Genomic DNA, 24,022 nt, shown 5'->3' on the forward strand with positions numbered 1-24,022 from the left:
TGTGTGTGTATCGTATTGTATTTAGTCTCTGAAGATGCTGGATGATGAAGAGACGACAGACAACGAGCTGAGAACCAAGTTCAACCAGCGTTGGAACAGAACTCCTTCTGGAGACCTTTACAAGCCCCTTCGTGCAGGTACTCACTCACTCACTCACTCTCTCTTTCTCTCTCTCTTTCTCTCTCTCTTTCTCTCTCTCTTTCTCTCTCTCTTTCTCTCTCTCTTTCTCTCTCTCTTTCTCTCACTCACTCACTCTCTCTTTCACTCACTCACTCACTCTCTCTTTCACTCACTCACTCACTCACTCACTCTCTCTTTCACTCACTCACTCACTCACTCACTCTCTCTTTCACTCACTCACTCACTCACTTTCACTCACTCACTCACTCACTCACTCACTCACTCACTTTCTCTCTCTCTCTCTTTCTCTCGCTCTCTCTCTCTCTCTTTCTCTCGCTCTCTCTCTCTCTCTTTCTCTCTTTCACGCACTCGCGCTCTCTCTTTCGCTCTCACTCTCTCTCTCACTCTCTCACTCGCTCTCTCTTTCACTCACTCACTCACTCGCTCTCTCTTTCGCTCTCTCTTTCGCTCTCTCACTCACTCACTCACTCTCTCTTTCGCTCACTCACTCACGCTCTCTTTCGCTCTTTCTCTCACTGAAAAATATGTCCTTCTCATTTCCTTTTTGCCATTCTTTGTTTGTTCTTGTTGACAATGCTCCTAGTCTCCTCCTCTTTCCTTCCTCCTTCTCTCTTGTCCCCTCTAACATTACCTCCCTCCCCCAGAGGGAGCTAATTTCCGCAACATCTTGGACAAGGCCGTCCAGGCGGACCAGGTCGTGAAGGACCGCTACAACACCCACTGTGAAATGATCACCCTGCTGTGTAAACCGGAGAATGAGCTCAATGCTGCCATTCCCTCCGCCAACCCAACCAGGACACTGCAAGGCAGCGAGGTGTGTCCGCCTGTACCGATCCGTTTGTATAGCCAAATAATGTAAAACTTTACTTTTTATTGTGATAGTTAGTTTTTGAGCTAAAGGTGTGTCACCTCATCCCAAGTTATTTCGTGTGCCACATAAACATAGACTCCTGCTGTACAGAAACACCCAGTGGACATTGCGTGCTTTATGGCCCTGTCCCTCCTCCCCACAGTAGCTCCATTTTTCATTTTGTTTGCTGACTTTGCACGTGTGTGTCACTTGGGACCTTAAATAACTAAGCAAGCAGAACTGGGGAAAAAGCGAGGAAGAAGTGAATGTCTCTCCACAGCTACACTGTTTTCATACTAAAGTGAAAAAACAGTATATTGCAGTCTTTAAAAGGCTGAGGTGTCAAGGGCTGATGTAAGAGAGCACTGAAAGTGATTTATGTCCAACTCCACAGTCTTACTGCTCTGTTCGCTCACTGTCCCCGTCTTCTCCATCTTCACCCAGGTGGTCAACGTGCTGCGCTCCCAGCTGGCTCAGCTGGACGAGTTGAAGAAAGAGAGGGAGACCATGGAGGGAGAGATCAAGGCTGTGACCTTTGACATGTCCACTGCCTTCCTGACGGCGCTCGCCCAGGACGGGGCCATCAATGAGGAGCAGCTGTCACTCTCCCAGCTCGACCAGTTGTACGGCGCCTACAACCAGAGGGTACAGGCCAGCCTCCGCACCCAAGAAGAGCTGCTGGGACAAGTTCAGGTATCCAAACACACACAGAGCTTTAGATTAGATATTAATTTAGCAGTAAGGTAGCCTAGCCGTTAAAGAGACCATTTTTTAATCTGGTCACATGTCAGCATTTTTCAACCCTCTATTAGCGTAAAGAGATTAATGACATTTGACCTTCCTCTGAAGTAGAGCAAATGTGAATTTCCTTAGTGGAATCAATGAAGCATTACCTATAGCAAGCAGATCGCACAGGTGCAGATAAAGTCAAAGTGTGTTTGTGTGTAAAGAAATAATTTTTAATTTACTGTGCATATATGTACTTAGGTTTTAATGGGCTATCCTCCTGCATCTGTGACTTACCTTCTCAACCTTTGTCCAGACTTCCCACCAGGAGTTTAGCAGTCTGAAGCAGTCCAACACGGAGGCCAACCAGAGGGAGGAGGTCCTGAAGAAGCTGGCTTCGGCACATGACAGCTACGTTGAGATCAGCAGCAACCTGCGCGAAGGCACCAAGGTACTCACTCAGCACAACACACCAGAACACACATGCCTCAGTGTGGATGAACTTTGCTGCAGTAATGCATATCTTGCAGAAACTTTCTCCTGTTATTTGTTTTGGGGTTTTTATTTTTGTGAGTCAAGGTGGTTTGCAAGTCAGGTGATTTATTTTTGTCCCGTTTTGTTTCTCCGTCCTCAGTTCTACAATGACTTGACAGAAATCCTGCTCAAGTTCCAGAACAAATGCAGCGACATCGTTTTCGCTCGCAAGACAGAGCGGGATGAACTACTTAAGTATGTACCTCGCTCGTTTTTGTCTGTTTGATTGGTTTGTGTGACACTCGTGAACTGGCTAGGAGGTAAAGGTAGGCCAATCAGCAGGGTTTATTTTATATATTTGTTTCCAGTGTGTAGTCTGATTTACATTTTAACACTCTGAGCTTATTCCAGCATTAGCTTCAGGGTGTGTTGCTGTATAAGAATGTTTGTTTTTTTACATATTTAATATGTAATCAGTGCCAATGGGTTAGGGTTTATTAGGCACGATTAACGCATGAATATGAAGGAAACATTGCAGCATAGTCAGTTTGAATTCTTGTTTCAGGGAGCTGCAGCAGAGCATTGCCCGAGAGCCCAGTGCTCCATCCTTCAACGTTCCTGCCTATCAGAGCAACCCAGCTCCCCCTGCTGCCGGCCCAACCCCTGCACCTAGGACCGTCTTTGTAAGCAGCCGCTCACAAAGCCAAACATTAATGACCACATCAGCAGATGTGAGGCTGATGGTTATATATTGATCTGTCCGTCTACTCTCTCTCTACGCCTAGCAGCCTCAACAAGCCCAGCAGCAGCCCGAGGCAAAGCCCCAGCCCCCAGCAAGGCCTCCTCCACCGAGCTTCACCCCTCAGGCAGCCTCCACCGCTCCCACCAATGTACCACCCACTGGCCCTCCCAACACCAACCCACCACCTGTGGCCCCAGCATCCCAGGCCCAGGGACCACCTTACCCTACCTACCAGGGCTATCCAGGGTGAGTTTCATATCACAACATCCTGATTTCTGGGTACAAATTGATTCACATAACTTAATATGTTGATGTCAGAATAGAGTGAACATGATTTCATCCTCCTGCTTAGAATGATGACCATAAAAGCACGTCATCCAATCTAAATCAATTACCCCTTGAGTTGTCCTGAAACGATATGTCTCTGTGCTGGATCTGCTCGGTCAAGTGTTGTGGCTAAAAATGACTTAATAAATTAAAGGAATAGTTAAATTTTTGGGGGGAAATATGCTCTTTGGTTTTCTTGCAGAGAAATTTGGCATTTCTCTCATGTCTCCATTTCCTGGCAAATAGCCCAGCTAGCTGTTTCCTTATGCTTAGCTAAGTTAACCTGTTGCTGAAATGTCTTTTAAACTGTTAAATTTGGTTAACTCTTAACATTTGTTTTCTCTGTTGTGGTGTCCATGCAGGTACTTCCAGATGCCTATGGGCTACAATCCTTATGCTTACGGCCAGTACAACATGCCCTACATGCCCTACCAGGCGTCTCCAGGACAGGGAGGCTACCCAGGAGCCCCTCCTGCCGGACAGCCCTACCATGGCTACCCCCAGCAACCCCCTCAGCAGCAGCCCTACTACCCTCAGCAATAACTCTCCTCTCCATCCCCTCCTTCCTCCTCTCACCAGTTAACACCAAATAAAAAAATACCCCCTAGCAATAACATTTAATCTCCATTAGCCCCCTCCCTTCTCATCTTTTGTTTTCTTTCACTAACAGCAGCTCTCGAAACCCAAGTGAAGGGTGACCTCAGAGCTGCTTTGCACTTCTTTCTTCATTATTTTGCCGCTTCTTATTCATTTCTCCTTTCATCTCACCCTCCCTTTTTCGATCCTAGATCATGTTTTTCTGGGTTCTGACTGCGATTTTTCTATCTCAACTTCAATCATTGCACTAACCCCTCCCTTTGCCTGTAAGGTTTTTTATATACTCATTTTCTAATGATTTAATTTAAACCCTAAATGGTTTTCATTGATAACTGACTCTTTGTCTGGGCTGGACTGCTGTAAAACACTCATGAAGGTGCACAGAATCCTAGGATGTTTCCTTGGTTTGGGTGTATGTGATGGGTGGGCGGATGCCACTGATGGGAGGGCACAGCTACATCGTCACTCCCCCACCCACTCAATCAACCCCCAGTGCTTCTATATCTATATTCCTATTTTTGTAATGAATACTGATGCCTCGCTGATGTATAAACCTATAAAAAGGAACGGCGTGTAGGTTTTCTAATGTAGATGACTGTTGAGTTCTCTTTTTCTTTCGCTCATTTCTCTCTCTCACCCAGGGAATGTTGGTATATTTCTGTGTTACAATCAGAGGCTGTACAAGTGGGAGAAATAATTCTATTATATAAATATATGTATAAATAAGACTCTGTATGTGGTTAACCGAGACACTCTGTGTGCTGCACACTCATGCTTTGTGTTTATTTTTATTCCTCAGCTCTAATGTGATTAAAAACAACTGCTAGCCAGATTTTGCCAGTCTTTAAATGTTGGATGTCTTGGTTGTGTCTTGTGTGTGTTTTTATCAAACTGTGGAGATTTGTAAAGCAGCCAGAAGAGGGCAGTCCTGCAGCTCATAGAGGGAGCAGCCCCTAAGCAGCAGTTTACTTGCCATTATTGCTCCTTTCAGCCAATCAGGGATCGAGTTGTCCCATCCGACTAATCGGATGCGTTTTGACCTCCTGAGCATTGGGGGCAGATCCCATTTAGATGACATGCAAATTACGTTCCAGTGAGGTCGTGATCTCATCCAATCATATTTCCCCGCAGGTGATTTCTCCACAGACAGATTTCATCCCCAGATATTTATTCAGTGTCAGGAGACGCTAATGATTTCACATATCTCCACTGTGTGTGTGTGTGTGTGTGTGGCAGGGAGGCAGATGGCAGCGCAGTGTGATGTCTGGAAGGATGCATGGAGATGTTGGCAGAGAGCTACTGGTCCCCTGCCTGCATCCATCACTCCACCTCTCTCCATTTTCCCCTCTCTTCTGTCCGTCTAATCTGTCTTCTTGAGTTCCTTTCAACTCAACTCTTTAAAAAACCCACCATATTTCACTTCTCTTTCCCCCAGCGCTCTCCCATCCTTTGTTTTCCTTCCTATCAGGCTCTTTTCTTCATATTTTCCTTTGCTCCTAAGCTTTTTTTTGTAATACCACCTGCTTTTTTAGAACCAAAGCTGTTCTCTCCTCCATTTTTTTCCCCTCTCCCCTGGCTCGTCTGTTTTTGCTTACCATTCGTCTGTCCTTGCTGTACAAGCCACAAATCGTTGGCAGTCTTGTCTTCAATGGTCAGTATCTCTTGGCTCATAAACGTCTCATAACATCACGCCAGTCTCCAGCGTGTATGTGTGTGTTTGAGAGTGAAACTCAGAAGAAAGGAAACACACTTTTAATCAGATCTAACAGCTCACATCTCCTACTGGAAGTGACACAACACATACACACAGCCATGTTTCTCTCTCCCACCCTATCTATCTATACACCATGCCGTTGCTGCCAAAGCCAATTGTAGCACTGGATGTGTTTATCAAAGGTGTCTGTGTGTCTCAGGCGCTTAATTTTAACAAGACGTTCTCCACCGGAGGAGTGTCATATTTTAATTGGTCTCAAACAGAATAAAGGCAGCGAACAGAGCACTGCGGTGACAGGTATTAATTACCTTCTGCCTAATGGCTCCCAAACTCAGCACTCAGCCATATTGGTGCTCACACTATTCTTACTCCCCCACTCTTTTCGCTCATCGCTTTTCTCTCCTCCTCACCATGTGTTTGTCCGCAATAGGGCTGAATCAAGGGTTTTCTTTGGATATGATGTTGATATTTTCACAGAAATACTTGAAACATATTCTCTAATATAATGAATCCCATGTAGGGGTACTTGTACCCCATGGGCTGTTTCTGTGTTTGCCAGAGGGTATGTATAAAGATGTGAAGTAGCTCAACAAATTATGATTAAAACATACTAGGTATTGCAATGGAGAGTGTGTGAAAAACTAATTAGCAAGCAAGGGAGTCTAAACAGTTGACTAAACTGTTGTTGAATAGCACCTGTCTAGCTTTCCAATCACTCAAAGCTCACATTCAGCCCATTCCTATACTGATGGCAGAGGCTATCAAGGTTCCAACTGCTCATCAGAAAGAAAGTAGTCATTCACACCACAGCCTTTTGGCCTTTGGCAACCCAATTTGGGGTTCAGCATCAAGGATTCTTGTGGGCTGGGGGAAGCCGGGGATCGAACCGCCGATCTTCTTATTTACCAGTTTAATAAATAAACTGTTGAAATAGTTAGCTAAAAGTAATGGATAAACAGTTGGAATAGTAAGCTAAAGGTATTGGATACATTGATCGCTAAAAGTAATAGAGAAACAATAGGAATAATAAGCTAAAAGTAATGGAGAAACAATTGGAATAGTTATCTACAAGTAATGGATAAATGGTTGGAACAGTTAGCTAAAAGTAATGCATAAACAGTTGAAATGGTTGGCTAAAAGTAAAGGATAAACAGTTGGAATAGTTAGTTAAAAGTAATGAATAAGCAGTTGAAATAGCTAAAAATAATGGGTAAATGGTTGGAATAGAGCGCTGCTCTAGTATACCTGTTTGTAGTGATTTGATTGTGTTGAAATTGAAATTACTCATAATCTGTCTTTGGTGCAGCAAAGTGTGCAGATGCTGTGGCTGTCATTCTGCTTTTCGTTTTCCTTTTAATAAAGTGCGCTGTGAAGTAGAAATGTGAGAATCTTTTAAAAAGTAAGGATGACAGTGCTGAAATCTCATTTATGGTGTTAATTTGATCTGACTAACAGCTTACAAGTTGGCAGGATCAGTGCATGAGCGTTGGCTGATAATTTTGCCTTAGCGAAACAGCTCTCTGGCCTGTTATGTGCATTTTTTGGTTCTTTTTTTCCCATAGAAGCGAGATGCCTGAAATAGCTCTGATTGACAGGTATAGAGACTCAGTTACTATAACAACTACCTCCTGGCTCTCATGAGCACTTCTCTCGCTCTCTCTTCCTCTCCGCCCCCCCTCACCTCTTCTCTTTTCATTTTCTTTTACCAGCTATCCTTTTTACCCCCGTCTCCCTCTCACCCCCTCACTATGTGCTTGTGTGGGTGTACAGGGAAGAGATTATGAAAAAGAACTCGACTGCAATATTCCTTCACACGGAGATGTTTGTGTTGCAAGATAGAGAGGCCTGGCACTAGCTATTGGATCTAACCTGTGTGGGTGAGGGTAGGCGAGAGTGGGAAGATGAAACATGCTTATACAACACGGGCAAATAAGCCTTTTATATTCTTTTCGTGTTTCCTTTTTGGTGCTTGTTCCTCTGTCAGGTTGAGCTTCTCTGCTTGTATAATCAAGTCAGTCCACTGCGCTGTGTTCCTGCATGCGTGCATGTGTGGGTGTCTTTGCATGCGTGCACGCACTTGTGTCAGCAAGCAGCACAGTGAAGCCACCCGATATGATGAGTGAATTTCAAGCACGATAGAATCTAGTGGGACTGACACCAGAGAGCACAGAGCGGCAGAGAGAAAGTGTGTGTGTGTGTGTGTGTGTGTGTGTGTGTGTGTATGTGTGCATGAGTGTGTTGGTGGGAAGAAGACGGACGTCATTGCCGCCACCTGCTTCGGTGGGATAAAGGCCAGACACATACACACACTTGCATATGCAGCCAGCCAAGCAGAGGTCAAAGCAATCTCTTAACATAGCATTAATGATATGATTTACTTAACCTTCTTACGCTCAAGCTATCTCGGGCCCTCCATCCCCTACTGTCACCACTCCTCTCCTCCCCCTTATCTCTGCATCTCCTTTCATCTCTCCTTCTCTTAGTCATCACACAGGGCGAGAGGTCTGAGGAAAACAAGCTGCCAGAGTTGGACATGCCATAACAATGCAGCACCTGTCAGGGTGTGTGTGTTTGTGTGTGTACCTGTGTGAGTACATGTGCATGCAGCTGTCTCAGAGTGTCTGTCATCAGGAGAAAGGAGGGAACATTTCCAAGTCTTACTGTAAATACAAAGGCACACAGAACATCCATATATGTGTGTGTGTGTGTGTGTCTGTGCGCTCTTACCGCTGTGGCTTTCTCTAGTTGCTCTGCCACTTTATTGATTGGTTGTCTCGCTTTGTGGCAGGAAACGAGATGGCGGGTCTCAACACCTGTGTGACCCAGCTGCAGAGAGCTCCTCTAATGATCTGAGCTCGGCTGCCTGGGTCTTGTTCTGCAACCAGCTCCTCACTTGGCTCAGACCTGATCAATAGCACACCCATCAGCCTCTCTCATACCGCACAGAAGACAGATGATCCTCCTGTGTGTGTTACAGATGAAATAATGAGAGCACCTGTAGTGGTCTCTACTACCTTCTGCTTGTTGCAGAAGTTGACAATTTAAAAAACTGAGCTGAGCATCAGGTTGTGTGCCTAAGTGCTTTAGTATTGATCTCACTGATGCTGCTAATTGATCAGTGGAGCTCTAATCTGTAATTTTGATGTAAACGTGTGCTGATGCCGTCAGCTTGGTGGTAATTTGAGGGCATTTCTGCACCGTTCACACAGCAAAAGGGCGATAATTCCGAATTAATTAGGCTACGATACACAGGGGAAGGCGCAGCCCATAATAAGACATTTAAAACAGGATGGGATCTGGTATCCAAGTGCAGGGTATCCATAGAGACCGTTGCTATGGCGGAGAGAAATCTCACCTCATTAGGAACAAATATAAATAGCCCTGCGACTTGGCTTATGGTCATGATGCCCACGGCTGAGCGAACAGGCTCAGAGGCTTCCAGGTCAATGATACAGGATGAGAGTCAGGATGCGGAGAAAGAGGGAGCAATAAATAGAGGAAATGATTAAGAGAATTAGAAGAAGGAGGAAAAAGATTGAGTTCCTGAGGACTGGAGAAACGGGGGAGTGGGTGGGGGATGTATGTGTGGGAAAGAAAGAAGATGGGAGAGGGAAAAAATGGAGCCAGAAACAAAGATTGTCACTTCGGTCTGACAAAAATCTCTCAAATGTCAACCTGTTTCTGTACTTGAAAATTTGTATGAGGGAGCTTTATGACCTCTGGGCCCAAAGGATCCATTCAATACCAGTGCAAGTTTTTTATAATAAATGGTGAAATTAAATCAGTGCTACTGTCTTTACGTGCAGTGTGCAGTTATAATTAAATAAGATTATGATACAGAATCAGGCAACATACAAGCAAGATAACAATAAACTCAACACAGAAGTGCAAAAGAAAGCATGAGTAAAATAGCAAAATGAGATGGTGTTAATGACATGTGAAAATAAGGATGGAGGGTTTTTTTTTCTTTATCTCCAAGAACTGACTTTTGCAGAACCGGCGTATTCTTTTCCCAACGACATACATAATGAGCGAGGAGGGGAGAGAGGAGAGGACGGCAGGAGTTGTGGGAGGAAAGATGGGAGTGGGGGCTGTGAGAGAGGTTGACAGCCAAGTGGAGAGGAGACAGATGGGAGCAAAGAGAAAACTCGAGACATCCACCACTGATTGCATCAACAGGTCTGAGCACCTCCAGGTATGCTGCAGTGCACCACAGTATTACGACAGTATTGACTCATCCTATTGTTGACCGTCCAGAGGTCCTGTATGGACTTCATCTGTCTCACTGCCTCTTTGCTTCCTGTGTTTTGCTTTCTCTTCCTTTGCAGCTTGCTGCCTCTCTTTACTGTGTGTGTGTGTGTGTGTGTGTGTGTGTGTGTGTGTGTGTAAGTGAGGCAGCACCCTTAGATAATGTGTGTTTCTTTGACATTTAGTCATCAACTCTCAGTGACAGCTGAAAGTCTGGTTAGTGAGCAAGACCAAAGAGGCTGGGTGTACTGGTTTCTGTTCAAACATGCGATCTTATTATTCCTTTACATCACATCATTTTCGTTTTCAGTGAGTAGGCGTAATTATTGCACGACACTGGAACATAACTGCAATCTCCCCTTTCCTCGTTAATTGCATTTTAACTGCTGAAATCTAGTCCTTTTAAATGGGAGATTATATTAAATCTTATGACTCAGTCAGTGATCCATTTGCATGCCCTCACATCAGTGGCCGCAGTGCAGTCTTTGCAAATTTCAGGCAAACTGGTGGGTCAATTAAGAAAGAAAAGGAAGAGACTCCCTCCTCTCGATGCAAATAAACCTTAAAAGCTTGTCGGGGCTTTCTGTTCTTCAAAGCTAAATGGTTTTCTCTGCCTTTGTTGTGAACAGTGTGTTTTCAACTCGGGAACAAAGGTGTCTGCGACTGAAAGATGAAAACTGCGACAACTGATGAAGATGGTATAGAGTTCAGACGTACGTTTGTGTGGGCTGTCTAATTGAGGAGATTGTTTGATTCCTCTCCCTCTGCGTTTCTCTCTCTGAAGACCTGTCAAACTCGCAATCAGCGAAAACAACATGCATAGAAGGAGTGGAGGAGCAGGAGGGAAAAAGAGTGGAGATGGAAAGACGGCATTTAGGAAGAAAAGGAGGGAGTTTACGCCCACCGCCTAAAGCGATGAGAAGACAGGCAGTGGAGGGGAGAATGTGTGGAGGAAGAAGTGTGTGAGTGCCAGAGCTCATCAGCCTGTCAAACATCCGTTATAGACCACAAACCCACACAGCCATCGCACTGCTGAGGTCTATCACCTAACAGGTGCATTTCCTTCACCTTCACACATCTTCTTATACACTCTGATAACATATATACGTGCATGTAGGTGGCCATTTTTACACACATTGAGTTTGAGCCTTGTCCACAAAGCACCAACCCATCTTGGATGGTTTCCATGCAGCAGAGGGTGATCCACACTGAGTCACTCTCATTGATCAGAAAATAAAAACAGTCAGGTGGATGCTTCCTTCACCCCTCTACTGAGCTCCTAACTGTTTTAGCTCTGCGCTGGCACAAACTGAGTGCGCACTCTGAGCCCAACCCACGTTTGAACCCATATTATTCCTCACTGTGCTCGTAGTTTTGTAATTCTGACTGCTGACGCACTGCATCTAAATTCATCATCCACTTTCCCCTGGGGGTTACATCAGAGCTTCATACACTTTATGTTTTTGTTTTTACCTCAGGTACCCCCAGATATAGTTTAGATATAGTTACAGTTTAGACCACAGGACGTTGCATAAAGGTGTTGTCACAGGAGCCCCGTCGAATGAGGCCAGTGTTCTTTGTTTCTGTTGTGGGTGGGAAATGAAGCAGCGACTGATGCCTCTAATTAGGATAGTCAATCCTCATGAAATCAGTGAATTGTACCACTGAAGCCTTCTCAAGGGGTCTCTCCTATATCCTGGTCCCTACATTACCCTATATTTTACTCCCTCTCTAGTCCCTACAGTGACTTTACTAATTTCTTCATTAATAATCATTAGATACATTTGGAAGCAAATTCTTCGTTTATGAAGCAAAACAGCAGTAACATTTGCCTGCATCCTACCAATGAGTACTGTGAGATCTGTAAATAAAATAAAATGAGTTCCTGTAGATATATTAACACCTACAAAAATATACAATAATATCTCTAAGGGGACTGATTTGGTATGATATTATAGTGATCACATTCTAAAATCCATTAAATATAAATTATCATATATTTTTTTTACTTTTTGAATCCTTTTAGAGTAATGGGTTTTCCGACATGAGCATTCATTTATCATAAGGATTCAAATTTTCTTTCATTCATAATATATAATCAAAGATATTTTACATAAAAAAAAGTTGGATTAGATTCAACTTATTCAACTACAAAAAATGTAGTTTAGTCTCTCTCTCTCTCTCTCTCTCTCTCTGGTTCCCATCACCTGGATTGACTACAAGAAAGTCTATGACTCAATGCCACATACATGGATACTGGAATGCTTGGAAATGTACAAGATCAACAGGATACTAATAGCCTTCATCAAGAACTCAATGGGGCTGTGGAAAACAAGTCTGGGAAGCCAACTCAAATCCAATTGCACAAGTCACCATCAAGTGCAGCATATACCAAGGCGATGCACTATCTCCGCTGCTGTTCTGCATAGGCCTGAACCCCCTCAGCCAGATCATCACAAAGACTGGCTATGGATACCGGTTCCGAAGTGGAACCATCAGTCACCTCCTCTACATGGATGACATCAAGCTGTATGCCAAAAATAAGTGAGACATCAACTCACTGATCCACACTAAAAAGGATCTACAGCAACGACATTGGAATGTCGTTCAGACTGGACAAGTGTGGCCGCATGGTATCAAAAAGAGGGAAGATGATCAGAACCGAGGGGGTTGAACTACCAGAAGGCCACATTGCAGATGTTCAGGACATCTACAAATACCTTGGGGTGCCACAGGTTAACGGAAACCATGAGGAGACAGCAAGAAGTCCGCCACAGCCAAATACCTAAGAGAGTAAGGCAGGTCGAGGGCTAGTGAGTGTCAAGACCACTGTCAGGATGAAACGACGAAGATCCAGGAGTACATCAGGAAGATGGCCCCCAAAGATGAAGGGCTTAGTGAATACCTCAGGCAGCAGAAACCCGAGGGTGAGGACAAGGAAGACGAAGAAGACAAGCCGCTGCACGGCATGTACTACAGACAAATAGAAGAAGTGGCTCATATCAAAAATCCTACCAGTGACTGGAAAAGACTGGATTAAAGGACAGCACAGAAGCACTAATCATGGCGGCACAAGAACAGGCACTCAGTACAAGATCAATAGAGGCTGGGGTCTTCCACACCAGGCAGCACCCCAGGTGGAGACTATGCAAGGATGCCCCTGAGACAGTGCAGCACATAACAGCAGATGATAAGATGCAGGCAGGAAGTGCGTACATAGAACGCCATAACCAGGTAGATGGCATAGTGTACAGGAACATCTGCCATGAGTATGAGCTGGAAGTCCCAAGGTCAAAATGTAAGAGCCCCCAGTGGTAATCGGAGCACTGGGGGCTGTGACCCCCAAACTGGGAGAGTGGCTACAGCAGATTCCAGGTAAAACATCAGAGGTCTCTGTCCAGAAGAGTGCAGTCCTATAAACAGCTAAGATACTGCGCAGAACCCTCAAACTCCCAGGCCTCTGGTAGAGGACCCGAGCTTGAGGATGACACATACCACCCCGCAAGGTGTGAGAGGGGGATTTTTATTTATTTTTTTATAGGTGGAGATGTAACTGATATATACAAAATAAAATAACACAATATACAAAATGTACAGTATGAATGAATGCAGCTATGATATGTCAGTAATGTAACTATGATCTGGACAGAAAGGTTGTGGTTATGTGATATACAGGATACACAAGTTTGCGTGTAGCATGTACAGTGTAAAAGATGATGATATGTATAGTTGAATATGGTCTGAGTTTAATATAATCAGTGCAAATATAAATAAAATAATGGGAAGTGCAAATAAAGTAGCAGCAGAATGTAAAGATGATATGTTTAAATTGATCATTGTTGAAATATACAGTACCTTTATTAGGATTTTTTTACTTCAATCCGTATTTTTATACAATTTATATAATTTGGACAGTATGCCGCATTTGAATTAGGAAGCCTGCACTCAGCATGTTTACCTCATTTGAATAGAGAAGCTGGAAGTCTGGTACAAAACATCATAAAGACTAGTGTTCTTATTCTGAGCCATAGTTCACATGAAAACAAAATCATAAAAATTATGTATTCTTAATTAGAATTAATGAAGCCTGAAAGAAAGGCTGTGCTACTGTGTCTCACTGAGGTTAGGAAGCAAAGGAGGAGGTCTATTTGTCTGTTTCATGTCTGTGGCTGTCTAGTCACCCGGCCACATGCTCCATCATAGTTTAAATATTCATAGCCCTCCCTCTGAATATTCATGAGGCCCCTATTAATATTTATGAGCTTCACTTGTTGAGGTGTCACTCGATCTCTTGTACGCACATGCACACACAGACATTTACACACACTGATGATCAGAGGGGATAGCTATGTCTACACTGGCAGATTCACAAGCAGTGGTGTAATTTACTCAAGGTGTGATGTAATGGTAAATAAAAAGTGTGGCCTTTTGTTAGTAATCAAACAACATCCATAAAACTAATAACTATCTAGTAGCTAAGTAGTACAATTTGGGGAAATATGCTTGTTTGCTTTCTAGGTGAGAGTCAGATGAGAAGACTGACAGTAAATATGAAGTTGGAGCCAGCAACCTCTTAGCTTAGCTTAGCTTAGTCTGAAAACTGCCGGAAAATGCTATCCTGGCTCAGAACATTAAAAGACCTGCCTAGAAGCCCCTAAAGCTCACTAATTAACACGTTATATATGAATTGTTCAATCAGTACAAAAAACAAAAGTGTAAAAGTAACAGTTCAACATTTTCAATAAAAGTCAAACACAAAAAATTAAAATAGCGGATTGCTGTTTTTACACTTCACTTTATGTACAGATTTAACAAATAAGATATAACGTGCTAACTAGTGAGTTTTAGAGGTGCTGGTAGACGTTTTGTTAGTTTTAGACTGAGCCAGGCAAGCTGTTTTCCCCTGTAATGCTACAAGTCAGTTTTTATGCTAAGCTAAGCTAATTGGCTCCAGCTTAATATTTAGTATACAGACACAAAAGTGGTATCAGCCATGTCATGCAACTCTCAGGAAGACATCAAATTAGTATATTTCTCAAAATAGGAATAACTTTTTAGGCTAATTATGAACTCAGAATTTAGTAACACACTATAGCAAGTCCAGCAATCTAACTCTGACACTGTAGATGTATAGCTAATGTGTATGTAGATAAATATTTGACGTTATATGGACTCAAAGTTTGTGTGTCTACCAGAGGAGAAAGTGAGTTTAACCTCCCTGAGAGGGCCACTCTAATCCGAGTTCCAGTCAGGTCTTTAAACAGACACCCCTGCACCTCAGTGAGGCTCTGACTGATGTAACAGTATGACACAAACACACATAAAAACACACAGTCAGCTGTGCACTTTCTAATGGGGTGTGTTTATATAACAAGTTCCGGTATTTCTGTGCGCCACTAAGTCTCTGTCCTGCATGCAAACATGCCAAGCATACTGCCAGAACCAGTAGACAGCAGGTGTGTGTGTGTGTGTGTGTGCGTGTGTGTGTGTGTGTTTCTATCATAGGCCACTTTCGAGGACACATTTAAGATTATGTGTACACCAGTTGTCTGTGGATGACTTCTTGTTGTTAAGTGGGTGAAAGAAATTGTCCCCGATATGATTTTGCTGCATTTGTGTTGTGAAATGGTTCCTTATTAGTCAATGAAGTGGGGCAAAGACACAACAAACCTGTGTGTGTGTGTGTGTGTGTGTGTGTGTGGAGAGAGAGAGCAGTGATGCACACACACAGCAATGTCTGGTGGCTTTTGGATGACGCACATCCTGAGGCCTGCGCTCAGTCACCACTATAGTTTGTGGTTAAAACATGAGTCTTTGTGATGGTTTTGCCCCTATAGGTCATATATGTACAACTGTTGCCTGTTGTACATATTGTATATGCAGCATTATCATAAAGATATTTACAAAATCAAATGTCAAAATGTTTTTAGTCTTAATGTATTTTAATATAAATAAAACAATGTAACTTATAGCTACTGGTGCATCCATACAGTATTGATTCTCACTTAGGGATGGTTATTGTAGGTTTTATTAAAATGGGCTACAAGAAGTACTTCAATTAAAGTGACATTCACAGTTTAAAAAAAAAGAATAACAAATAACATAAAATTCTAATCTAAACACAGTTTCTTGACCCTCAGGATTAATATTAGGTCTCTAGGTAACAAATGAGAGGTTGGGAAATGTTATCAAACTGAAAAAGTCTGTCCTTTAACAAGAACCTTACGCTTTCAAGGTGTACAGTGTTGTTTAATTAATTGAGGCATAATTTAACCATGAAAACTTCCTTTTTCATGCAGTACATAAGAGGAATATTCTTAGCAGTGACTAAGCAATAAGAGAGAAGTTGTTGTTGTCTTCTCTTAAGTGTTGAAATCAGTTCTGAGAATCCCCAAACTATTAAAACAGGGTCTGGTTCAATATAGATATTAACTACTTTAGAGAGTGTTTTAAAATGTTCAGACCAGTAATTTTCTATCTTGGGACAAAGGGTGAAATTGTGAAGTACGTTTGCCTCCTCCAGGCTACATTTATCACATATCGGAGATCTCAGGTTATAACTTGTGTAATTTTGTCTTTGAATAATGGAGTCTGTGAATGGCTTTGAACTGAATGAGACTAGAATTAATGGAGAAAGAGCGAATCTCTCTAGACGTGATGTTCCTATGTCCTCATAGATCTGTGTTTCCAGTTCATTCTCACATTTGGTCTTAATTGCTTTCGTAGGAATTTTTAAACATCATAGAAATAAGGCGCGGTCTCAACAGGGCCCGTTTATAAGGCAAGATGTGTCAAAAACACCAGGTGAAGCACTTAAATTTAGCTGTGTGGGTGTGCATGTACTTTCTAATTTGCAGTATTATTGCGAGTTCCTGGAGTAAGAATTACCTTAGCCCAGACCAAACATTAAATTGCTTTCAGATTCTTACAGAGCTGTGTATGCTAATAGCATAAATTCATTTTTCTAATGATGTACAATAGAGGAGCTCAACTGCTCCTATTGTAACAACACAAGTAACAAACATTGTAAAACAATCCTCATATTAGCTGTAGCAGAAGTAGTACAGACCAAACAAAACCAAACTACCAAGTTGAATTTGTTTGGGAATATGCACCACTAAAACACAAGATCTATGGACATAATGAGAGCATTAAGGTGGGTCCAGCTTTATTAACAAATTTTGAGCCCCCGTCTTGAAGAGGGTCTGTTGAAGAAAATATTCAGCACTGGACCAGATAAGGTGTACAAAACTCTTTCCAAAATGTTAACTCTTCAGCAAAAATAGACTGCAATTGGAGTCCAAAAGATTCACTGGAGGCGATCAAAGTCCAATGCAAAGAGTTTTACTATTTTAAAAGAAAAAGAACTGTGTTGACATGCGAATGAGAACCAACCTTTCAACTCCTTTGAATTACATTACATTTAGCTGGCGCTTTTATCCAAAGCGACTTACAATTGCTATAAATGTCAGAGGTCACATGCATCTGGAGCAACTAGGGGTTAAATGTCTTGCTCAGGGACAGAGCTCTTAGCATCACCCCCCTCCGTGGCCTTGCCATGTAGTGATAAGCTGTCTCACACTGCTCCTTGTCTCCCAGCTGGCATACACACACTTAACATTTTTGTTTACTACAGGCAGAGAGGTGCATACACAAGTTTTATAGAGTTTTCTTTAAACATGTGATCATAATTTCAGATGAGTATAAGTAGCTGAGATATATATATATATATTATATATTGGTATATGTTTTATAACACTGTCTACACATGTCTGCTTCGACAGGTCCTTCTATAACTCCTTTTTTCGGTTTATATGTTCCATATTTCTAAATTAATGTGTTTAATCAAGTTACCACAAATCTGAAAAAGTACACATTGCATAGGAAGGAATGGGAGGTTAACAGGGGCCCAACAGTAATTTTTTGCCCCGGGACCCTAGCAGGTTAATCTTCCCTTGGACATGTGACCTCAGCATTTTTAAAATGGACCTGGCTGCGATACAGACATAGATACAGATACAGATACAGATATTAAGCTTGATATCTTTCAACAAGATATCATCCGTGTAAAAAGATATCTTCTTACTTGTGTCTGCTGTGGTGAACCCAAAGATAGAAAACACTTGATGATTCAGATTCAGAGGGGCTCCATGATAAGTGCAAACAGACGTGGGTAAAGAATACCCTGGTCCCTTGCCCAGGGCTGCAGCTACCACAGAGGACACTGATGTCCAGTCCTCTGTAATACGTATTACACATTTGGGTTTTTAAGGGTCATTCTGATGTTTTTAGATCTTAAAATCTGACAGTTTTAAACCCAATAAATAAGTAAAATCTACTCAGTGTACAGAAAACTTTATTTACCATAATGTTTGGAGTTAAAAGTTATGCTAATTATAACTGCTAAATTACAAAACAAATTATTCATTGAATGAGAGTTTTTTTTCTAAATACTAATTTTTTATAGCATTTGGTGGCTGGTAAAATATTGGTTAGGCTGATGCAGTTATGTTGGGGGAAAACCTTGACTCAGTTTTACTGAAATGCTGCTTCTGTCTCTAAATAGACTAAAAACAAGGAGACACCCATTTATTTGCTAGTTATCACCAGTAGTTGGAATTTTTGTACATTACTTTTTCCAATTTCGTTTCCTGCTACCTTATACTTCTGCTCCATTAACTATTAGAGGGATATATTTTTTCTCCACTACAGTCAAGCATCAGTCAATAAAATATGATGCATCGTTATTGATAAAACCACCCCACAGTGTATAAAGCAGTTAAATTTAACTCCACCATCTTCCACCACTCATGGCCAGTGCAAACAGACATGTTAAGGACACCGCAGTCTCTTGAAACTGAACTGACTATAACAAGGAAACAGACATTTATTTGCTCATCATGATAAAATAACCTTGACACAGACTAAACATATTTCTCACATCTTGTCTCAACTTGTAATTTAAATCCAGTTTTGAATGGTATAATGTAGCGCTATTGCAGTTTTTTTTTTACATAACTGCACAATCCATAGGCCATCTATATAATATACTGTATCTACTATAAAGAGATGTGGCCTTTATTTTGCAATATTTCTGTCGATAAAATTATGATACTTGGTGCTTCCATGCAGTATTTCTTCAAAGCTATGGCTTGTTGGTTATGGTAAGTGTTACTGAAAAATCTAAATGGACTACAAGTATTGACTGAAATTAAAGTGACAGTCAGTGTTTTGAATAAAACTCAAAACTAAATACAGCTTCTCTGTCCCCAGCAAGTCTTATCAAACTGTTAAAGCCTATCCTTTAATCAGAACCATAGTGTTTGATCATACATTATGGCTTATTTTCACTATGGGAGCTTTTTCTTGCATTGAAATTTAGCTAAAGTCTATGAGTATTAGCGAAATGCACTTAAAGTATCAAGCAAACTAAGTAAAAGTACTCACAATGCATAAAATGGTCCCTGTGAGTTATATATGCTATCATTATAGTTTCATATATGTGCATCATAGCGTCTGTGTGTAAACCTTTAATGTGTGCAGTAAAAGCTGTCAGACAAACAAAAAAACAGTTCCCTCTGAAGTATATCATCACATGAAATGGAAGTAAATGTGTAGGCCACTTACTGTACCGTACTTGACTAAAAAATTTACACTCCACCGCTGCATAAGAGACATATTTTTAGCTTAGAGGAAGCTGTAAGAGAGAATGTCTTGTGTCACGTGTTGAAATCAGTTATTGCAGTAGTAAAGGAGATTTAATTGAGTTGAAATGAAATGGAAGGACACAGAGGGAGAGGGAGTATAGGAGCGAGAGACAGAGATGTAGATGAGTGGGCTGGTGAAGGGCTGGCTCTCGTGCATTCCTCGTGTGTGTGTGGGCGCGTGGCTCAGGGTTCAGAGCTGTCGTCCCTCCCCACTCCTCCCCCTTGCCCCCCCTCCTGCTCCGACAGAGACAGGCAAAAGGCGGAGGAGGAGCAACGGACCTCGCAGTCAACAGACACTCAGCGTACAGCAGTCGGTCGGTCGGTAGGCTAACACCGGCAGAAGCCCGCGGAGGGAGGAAGACGTCGCCTCACGGTAAGATAACGGACATTGTCACGCGGCGACAGGTGAACCGTTAGCGACGCTTCTTCGCTGTCTTTTCATGCTGTTTTGTCAACACCGTCCTCTCTTTTGCTAGTGCTTTTGTCGATATTAATCACATCAGACCGCGGGTGATGAAAGCTGATGTTTATAATTTAGCTTAAACTCTCCGTGGTGAAAAAAACCCCGGCTAAATTAGGAGATCTAATAAGCTAACGGCGCCCCGGAGCGCAGCTACCAGTCATCGGGTCTGTAAGGTTAGCGACACCGCTGAATGAATGTTAACGGTAATTTTAGAGCCAGTAAATGTTTTCTGTGTGTGTTTTAGTCTACTGTGTTTAGTTAGATAAAGACATCGGTCCTGATTTTAACTAGGATTTTTAGAGCAGCTGCTTCTTGCTTTGTATTTCTTGTTGTTTGAGTGTAGAAATGTGGGTTTTAAGTTTATGTAAAGCCCTTTTTCTGTTAGCGGCTAAAATACTGAGAGCATATCAGTGCTCCCGCTGTGTGTGTACCCTTCGGCCAACGTCATTCGCTCTCCACAGGCAGCTGACAGCACGGTGAAGTCCCGGAGCAGGAGGTCCACTCCCTGCCCGGGTGTAAAAATAGCCCGGTGTGTGTCAGCTTAGCCTGGGTCACAGTAATGCGGCACATACACACACCCCATCAGGTATACATTGAATCCTCAAAGAAGGAGAGTCCTATCCCGCAAGGAGATCGCACAAGCCTGACTGTGCACCGTTATCGGTCGTCCCTGTTATGTGGGTCAACAGGATGTCACAAAGTTGTGCAAGAAGATGCCACCTGTTTGTTTTAGCCTACTTATTGCATCCGTTTGAACGTTTGATCGCTCTGCCAAGATGCCATTACTTCTCCGCGAGGCTTAATTTTGTCTTAAGTAGCTCTCTAAAACCGGCTCTTGCCACTCCTCTGTATTGTACGCATGCAGGTATTTTCCCACCTCGGGTTTGAGCTCCGCTGCAGAGCAACACAGCTGTCGCACCCACAAGTCACTGGGCTGCTGTGGCCGCCCAGGTGCTGATGACTCAAAGGACGATGTAACCTAAATTTCACATGTGCAGCCTACTTTCTGTTCTTGGCTTGTCTTGAAGTGGAGGGCGAAACCATTCGTGCCCTGTTTTATTTGACTTATAACACGCAGCAGCAGTGAGGTAAAGTAAAACCTGCCCAGTAAGGAAAGACTTTAGCTGCATATGTAAAAGGTGCAGGTACATAAGATAATAAATATATATATATACACACACACACACACACACACACACACACACACACACACACACACACATATATATATTTATATATATATTTATATATATATATATATATATATGTATAAATTAAGAAAGTAAAAACTCCCAAATACCTCATATACTGTAATAAGCAATAAGCTAAATTAGAAACTTGGGGGCAAAGCCTGTACAGATTATGGATAAACAAAGCACTGAATGCTCTGAGTTTGCCTCAAAATTGTCAGTATCATTTTAAACCAGAGAGACCTGCTCTCTCGGTTTTAGTCCCTTGCTGAATCATTTCCTAATGAGCTCTGAGCTGAGGGAGAAAACATGTAATCTCCTTTTTAAATCAGCTGCAGCCTTAGAGACACAACACAAACAGCTTTCTGTGGCCAACGGCCGTGATGAATTCTATTTTTCTGTTTCTTTGGAAGGGTGCAAATTAAAAAAAGAAAGCGGAGCAGGATGTCTTTAGAGATGGCACAATGTACAGATACATCTCTACAAGCACAGATGGCAGGATAATAAACCCAAGCCTGCAAGGTACAATAGTAGACCTTGGTGTTAAATGGTACAAGAGCCACTGATTATTATAGCCCTGGTTTTCAAAGATAGTGGTCTTAGTTACAAACAGGATTGTCCTGGGCTTAAGCTCTTAATATAACTTGCTTTAGCTGACAATGGCCATCCAAAGTAGCTTTTGGATATTTCCCCGCTGGGCTGCCTGTGTGTCAGTGCAGATGAGCCAGGCAGCTTTTGGCTAGAGAAGAAAGGTGTCCTGGTGGGTAAGGGGCTCTGAGGCTGGAGGCTTCGGGGAGAGCAGCAGATGGATGAAGATGTAGCGGGTACTGGCGCTCCCTGTATCCCGCCGCCATCCGTCACGCACTAATGATCGTGTCACACCTTCTCCCCGGGCGGCCGGCCGCTTCTGCAGCACTCAGCTCAAAAACTGGTAGCTCCGCTCAAATCCCCTCTTCACAGCTCGTCGGCTGAAAAGCCCAGAGACAGACTGTGCTGCGAGCCTCTCTATCACTAATTCCTCACTTCTCTCTTTCTCCACCGCCTTCCTTTGCCCCTCTTCACCTTTAAAGTCCCTGCAGACTGTTTCCTCATCTCTCTTCATCCCCTGCCTCCCTTGCCTCCCATTCATCTTGTTTTCTCTGTAGTGCATCTGCTCCACATCACTCTTTTTCTCGCTCCGTTTATGTCATGATTCCGTTCTCTAGCATTGCTCTAAATTCACAGCTCTAATACAGATCAATACCAGCACGCTTTATTTTTATTTTACACACAGTTTTTTTATTTGATTCTAATGATTAAAGGAGATGGGTAGTTTTTCCCCCTTTGCCCCTCCCCTCTGTGAGGTCTGAGGTCAGGGTCAGTGCAGCACACATGGAGCTGGTCTGGTTTGGCTAAAGGACACCTCAGCAAGAACTCACCAACAGAACATTACGGAGTCTCCCAGGTTATTATGTCCTACAGTGTTTTGGTGTCTCCTGGTCGTTTTTTTTCCTCCCTAGTAGGCAATATGAAGAAGCCCACAAAGCTAGGACAGCGATACAGATCGTCTGCAGCATCCCTCAAACTGCAACACTTCTGCTCCAATAAATTGCAGATTATTTTCCTGATTAATTAGTTATTCATCTTGTCTGTAAAATGTGAGAAAACTGTGCAAAATGCTTTTCACGATTTCCCAGAGGCCAAGGGAACATCTTCAAATTGGATTTTTTCCAGTCCAAAAAGCAAAGATATTCTGCTTTCTATTATATAAAAGCAGCTACTTTTTATATATGAAACGCTTGAAACAGGAAATGTTCGACATTTTCTGCTTGAAAAATGACCAAAAAGGAGTAGCCGATGAACTTTCTGTTTATCGATTAATCGCCACTACTTGGTCATGCTGTCACACCTAATATCTAAATGTATGTTTTAAATCTGTTATAAATGTAATATAACTGTTTCACATATGGTATTCATTTTGAACACAGACATAGATTTCAGACGCCTTTTACCATCATTTTTCTAAGTGGAATCACTGCTGTCATGTATTGTGTTTCTTTGAGGCGGTATGGGAAGGAAACACCACTTTGGCCGTACATGGATTCACAGAAGTCTTCTTTTAAAAAACTGCTATCATCTCCAGTCGGGTGTTAAATAACCATGTTATGGGACTCCGCATCCTCTGAGCTCATTATTCTGTCCCAAGCGTTGCAGGAGTAAGTGTCCCCTTGAGCTCTGCGTTACAGCAGAATATGTCCCCACTGCATGCAGTTGCCGTTTGGAAAAGATGGTGGAATGCCACTTCCTCTTGTGTATGCGTGCGTGCGTAGGTCTATGTCTTTGGTCGCGGCAATTTCTCCCCACTGGGATCAGAGAGAGACTCATCTTGGTATTCTCAGAATATCAGTGCTGGCGGATAGGATGATACGCTACACAGCTGCTGTTTCTAAGAAAAACTCGAGGACACACACACACACACACACACACACACAGACACAAACACACCAGACATGCGTTCACATGAGATACACACATTTACATACACAAGCAAATGCCACATCCAAGCAAATGAACAGGCACACTTACAGTAATAGACTTTAAGCAGCAATTAACTGTTAAGCCAGGAGAGCATTCGGGAAGCACAGACAGAGGTTAACACACACACACACACACACACACACACACACACACACACACACACACACACACACACACTCACAATTGAAGCTTAGCTACTCAATGTCATTTCCAGCAGCTATGCTTTTATGCTCTGGCAACTGTTTGATACGAGAGTCTGTGTTTGTGTGCAACAGTGTAGTGGTGTTTCTGTTGGACAAATACCTCTAACACTGCCCCCCCCCCCC

At 42.6% G+C, this 24,022-nt stretch overlaps 2 protein-coding genes across 8 annotated transcripts in view; both read left to right on the forward strand.

The window, feature by feature from the left end:
• The window catches only part of LOC123976471 (programmed cell death 6 interacting protein), an 18,300-nt gene extending 13,600 nt beyond the window's left edge, over nt 1–4,700 (forward strand). For 2 of the 4 annotated variants that reach the window (XM_046058678.1, XM_046058680.1), the window contains exons 12-18: nt 786–955; nt 1,436–1,684; nt 2,034–2,168; nt 2,352–2,446; nt 2,757–2,874; nt 2,980–3,179; nt 3,623–4,700. In XM_046058678.1, coding sequence (XP_045914634.1) covers nt 786–955; nt 1,436–1,684; nt 2,034–2,168; nt 2,352–2,446; nt 2,757–2,874; nt 2,980–3,179; nt 3,623–3,803 — 1,148 coding nt within the window. In that variant the 3' untranslated portion in view covers nt 3,804–4,700. Of the gene's footprint in view, nt 1–785; nt 956–1,435; nt 1,685–2,033; nt 2,169–2,351; nt 2,447–2,756; nt 2,875–2,976; nt 3,180–3,622 lie in introns of all 4 variants that reach the window. The other 2 variants (XM_046058677.1, XM_046058679.1) reach the window with 1 other exon arrangement.
• Nucleotides 4,701–19,720: 15,020 nt separating this feature from the next.
• arpp21 (cAMP-regulated phosphoprotein, 21) overlaps nt 19,721–24,022 on the forward strand; it is a 10,567-nt gene continuing 6,265 nt past the window's right edge. The window contains exon 1 of one of the 4 annotated variants that reach the window (XM_046059374.1): nt 19,721–19,899. The gene's annotated coding sequence lies outside the window, so the exon portion shown is untranslated. Of the gene's footprint in view, nt 19,900–19,931; nt 20,193–24,022 lie in introns of those variants that run through there. The other 3 variants (XM_046059370.1, XM_046059371.1, XM_046059372.1) reach the window with 3 other exon arrangements.

Source organism: Micropterus dolomieu, linkage group LG09 (assembly GCF_021292245.1).
Source record: "Micropterus dolomieu isolate WLL.071019.BEF.003 ecotype Adirondacks linkage group LG09, ASM2129224v1, whole genome shotgun sequence".
NCBI classification, from domain to species: domain Eukaryota; kingdom Metazoa; phylum Chordata; class Actinopteri; order Centrarchiformes; family Centrarchidae; genus Micropterus; species Micropterus dolomieu.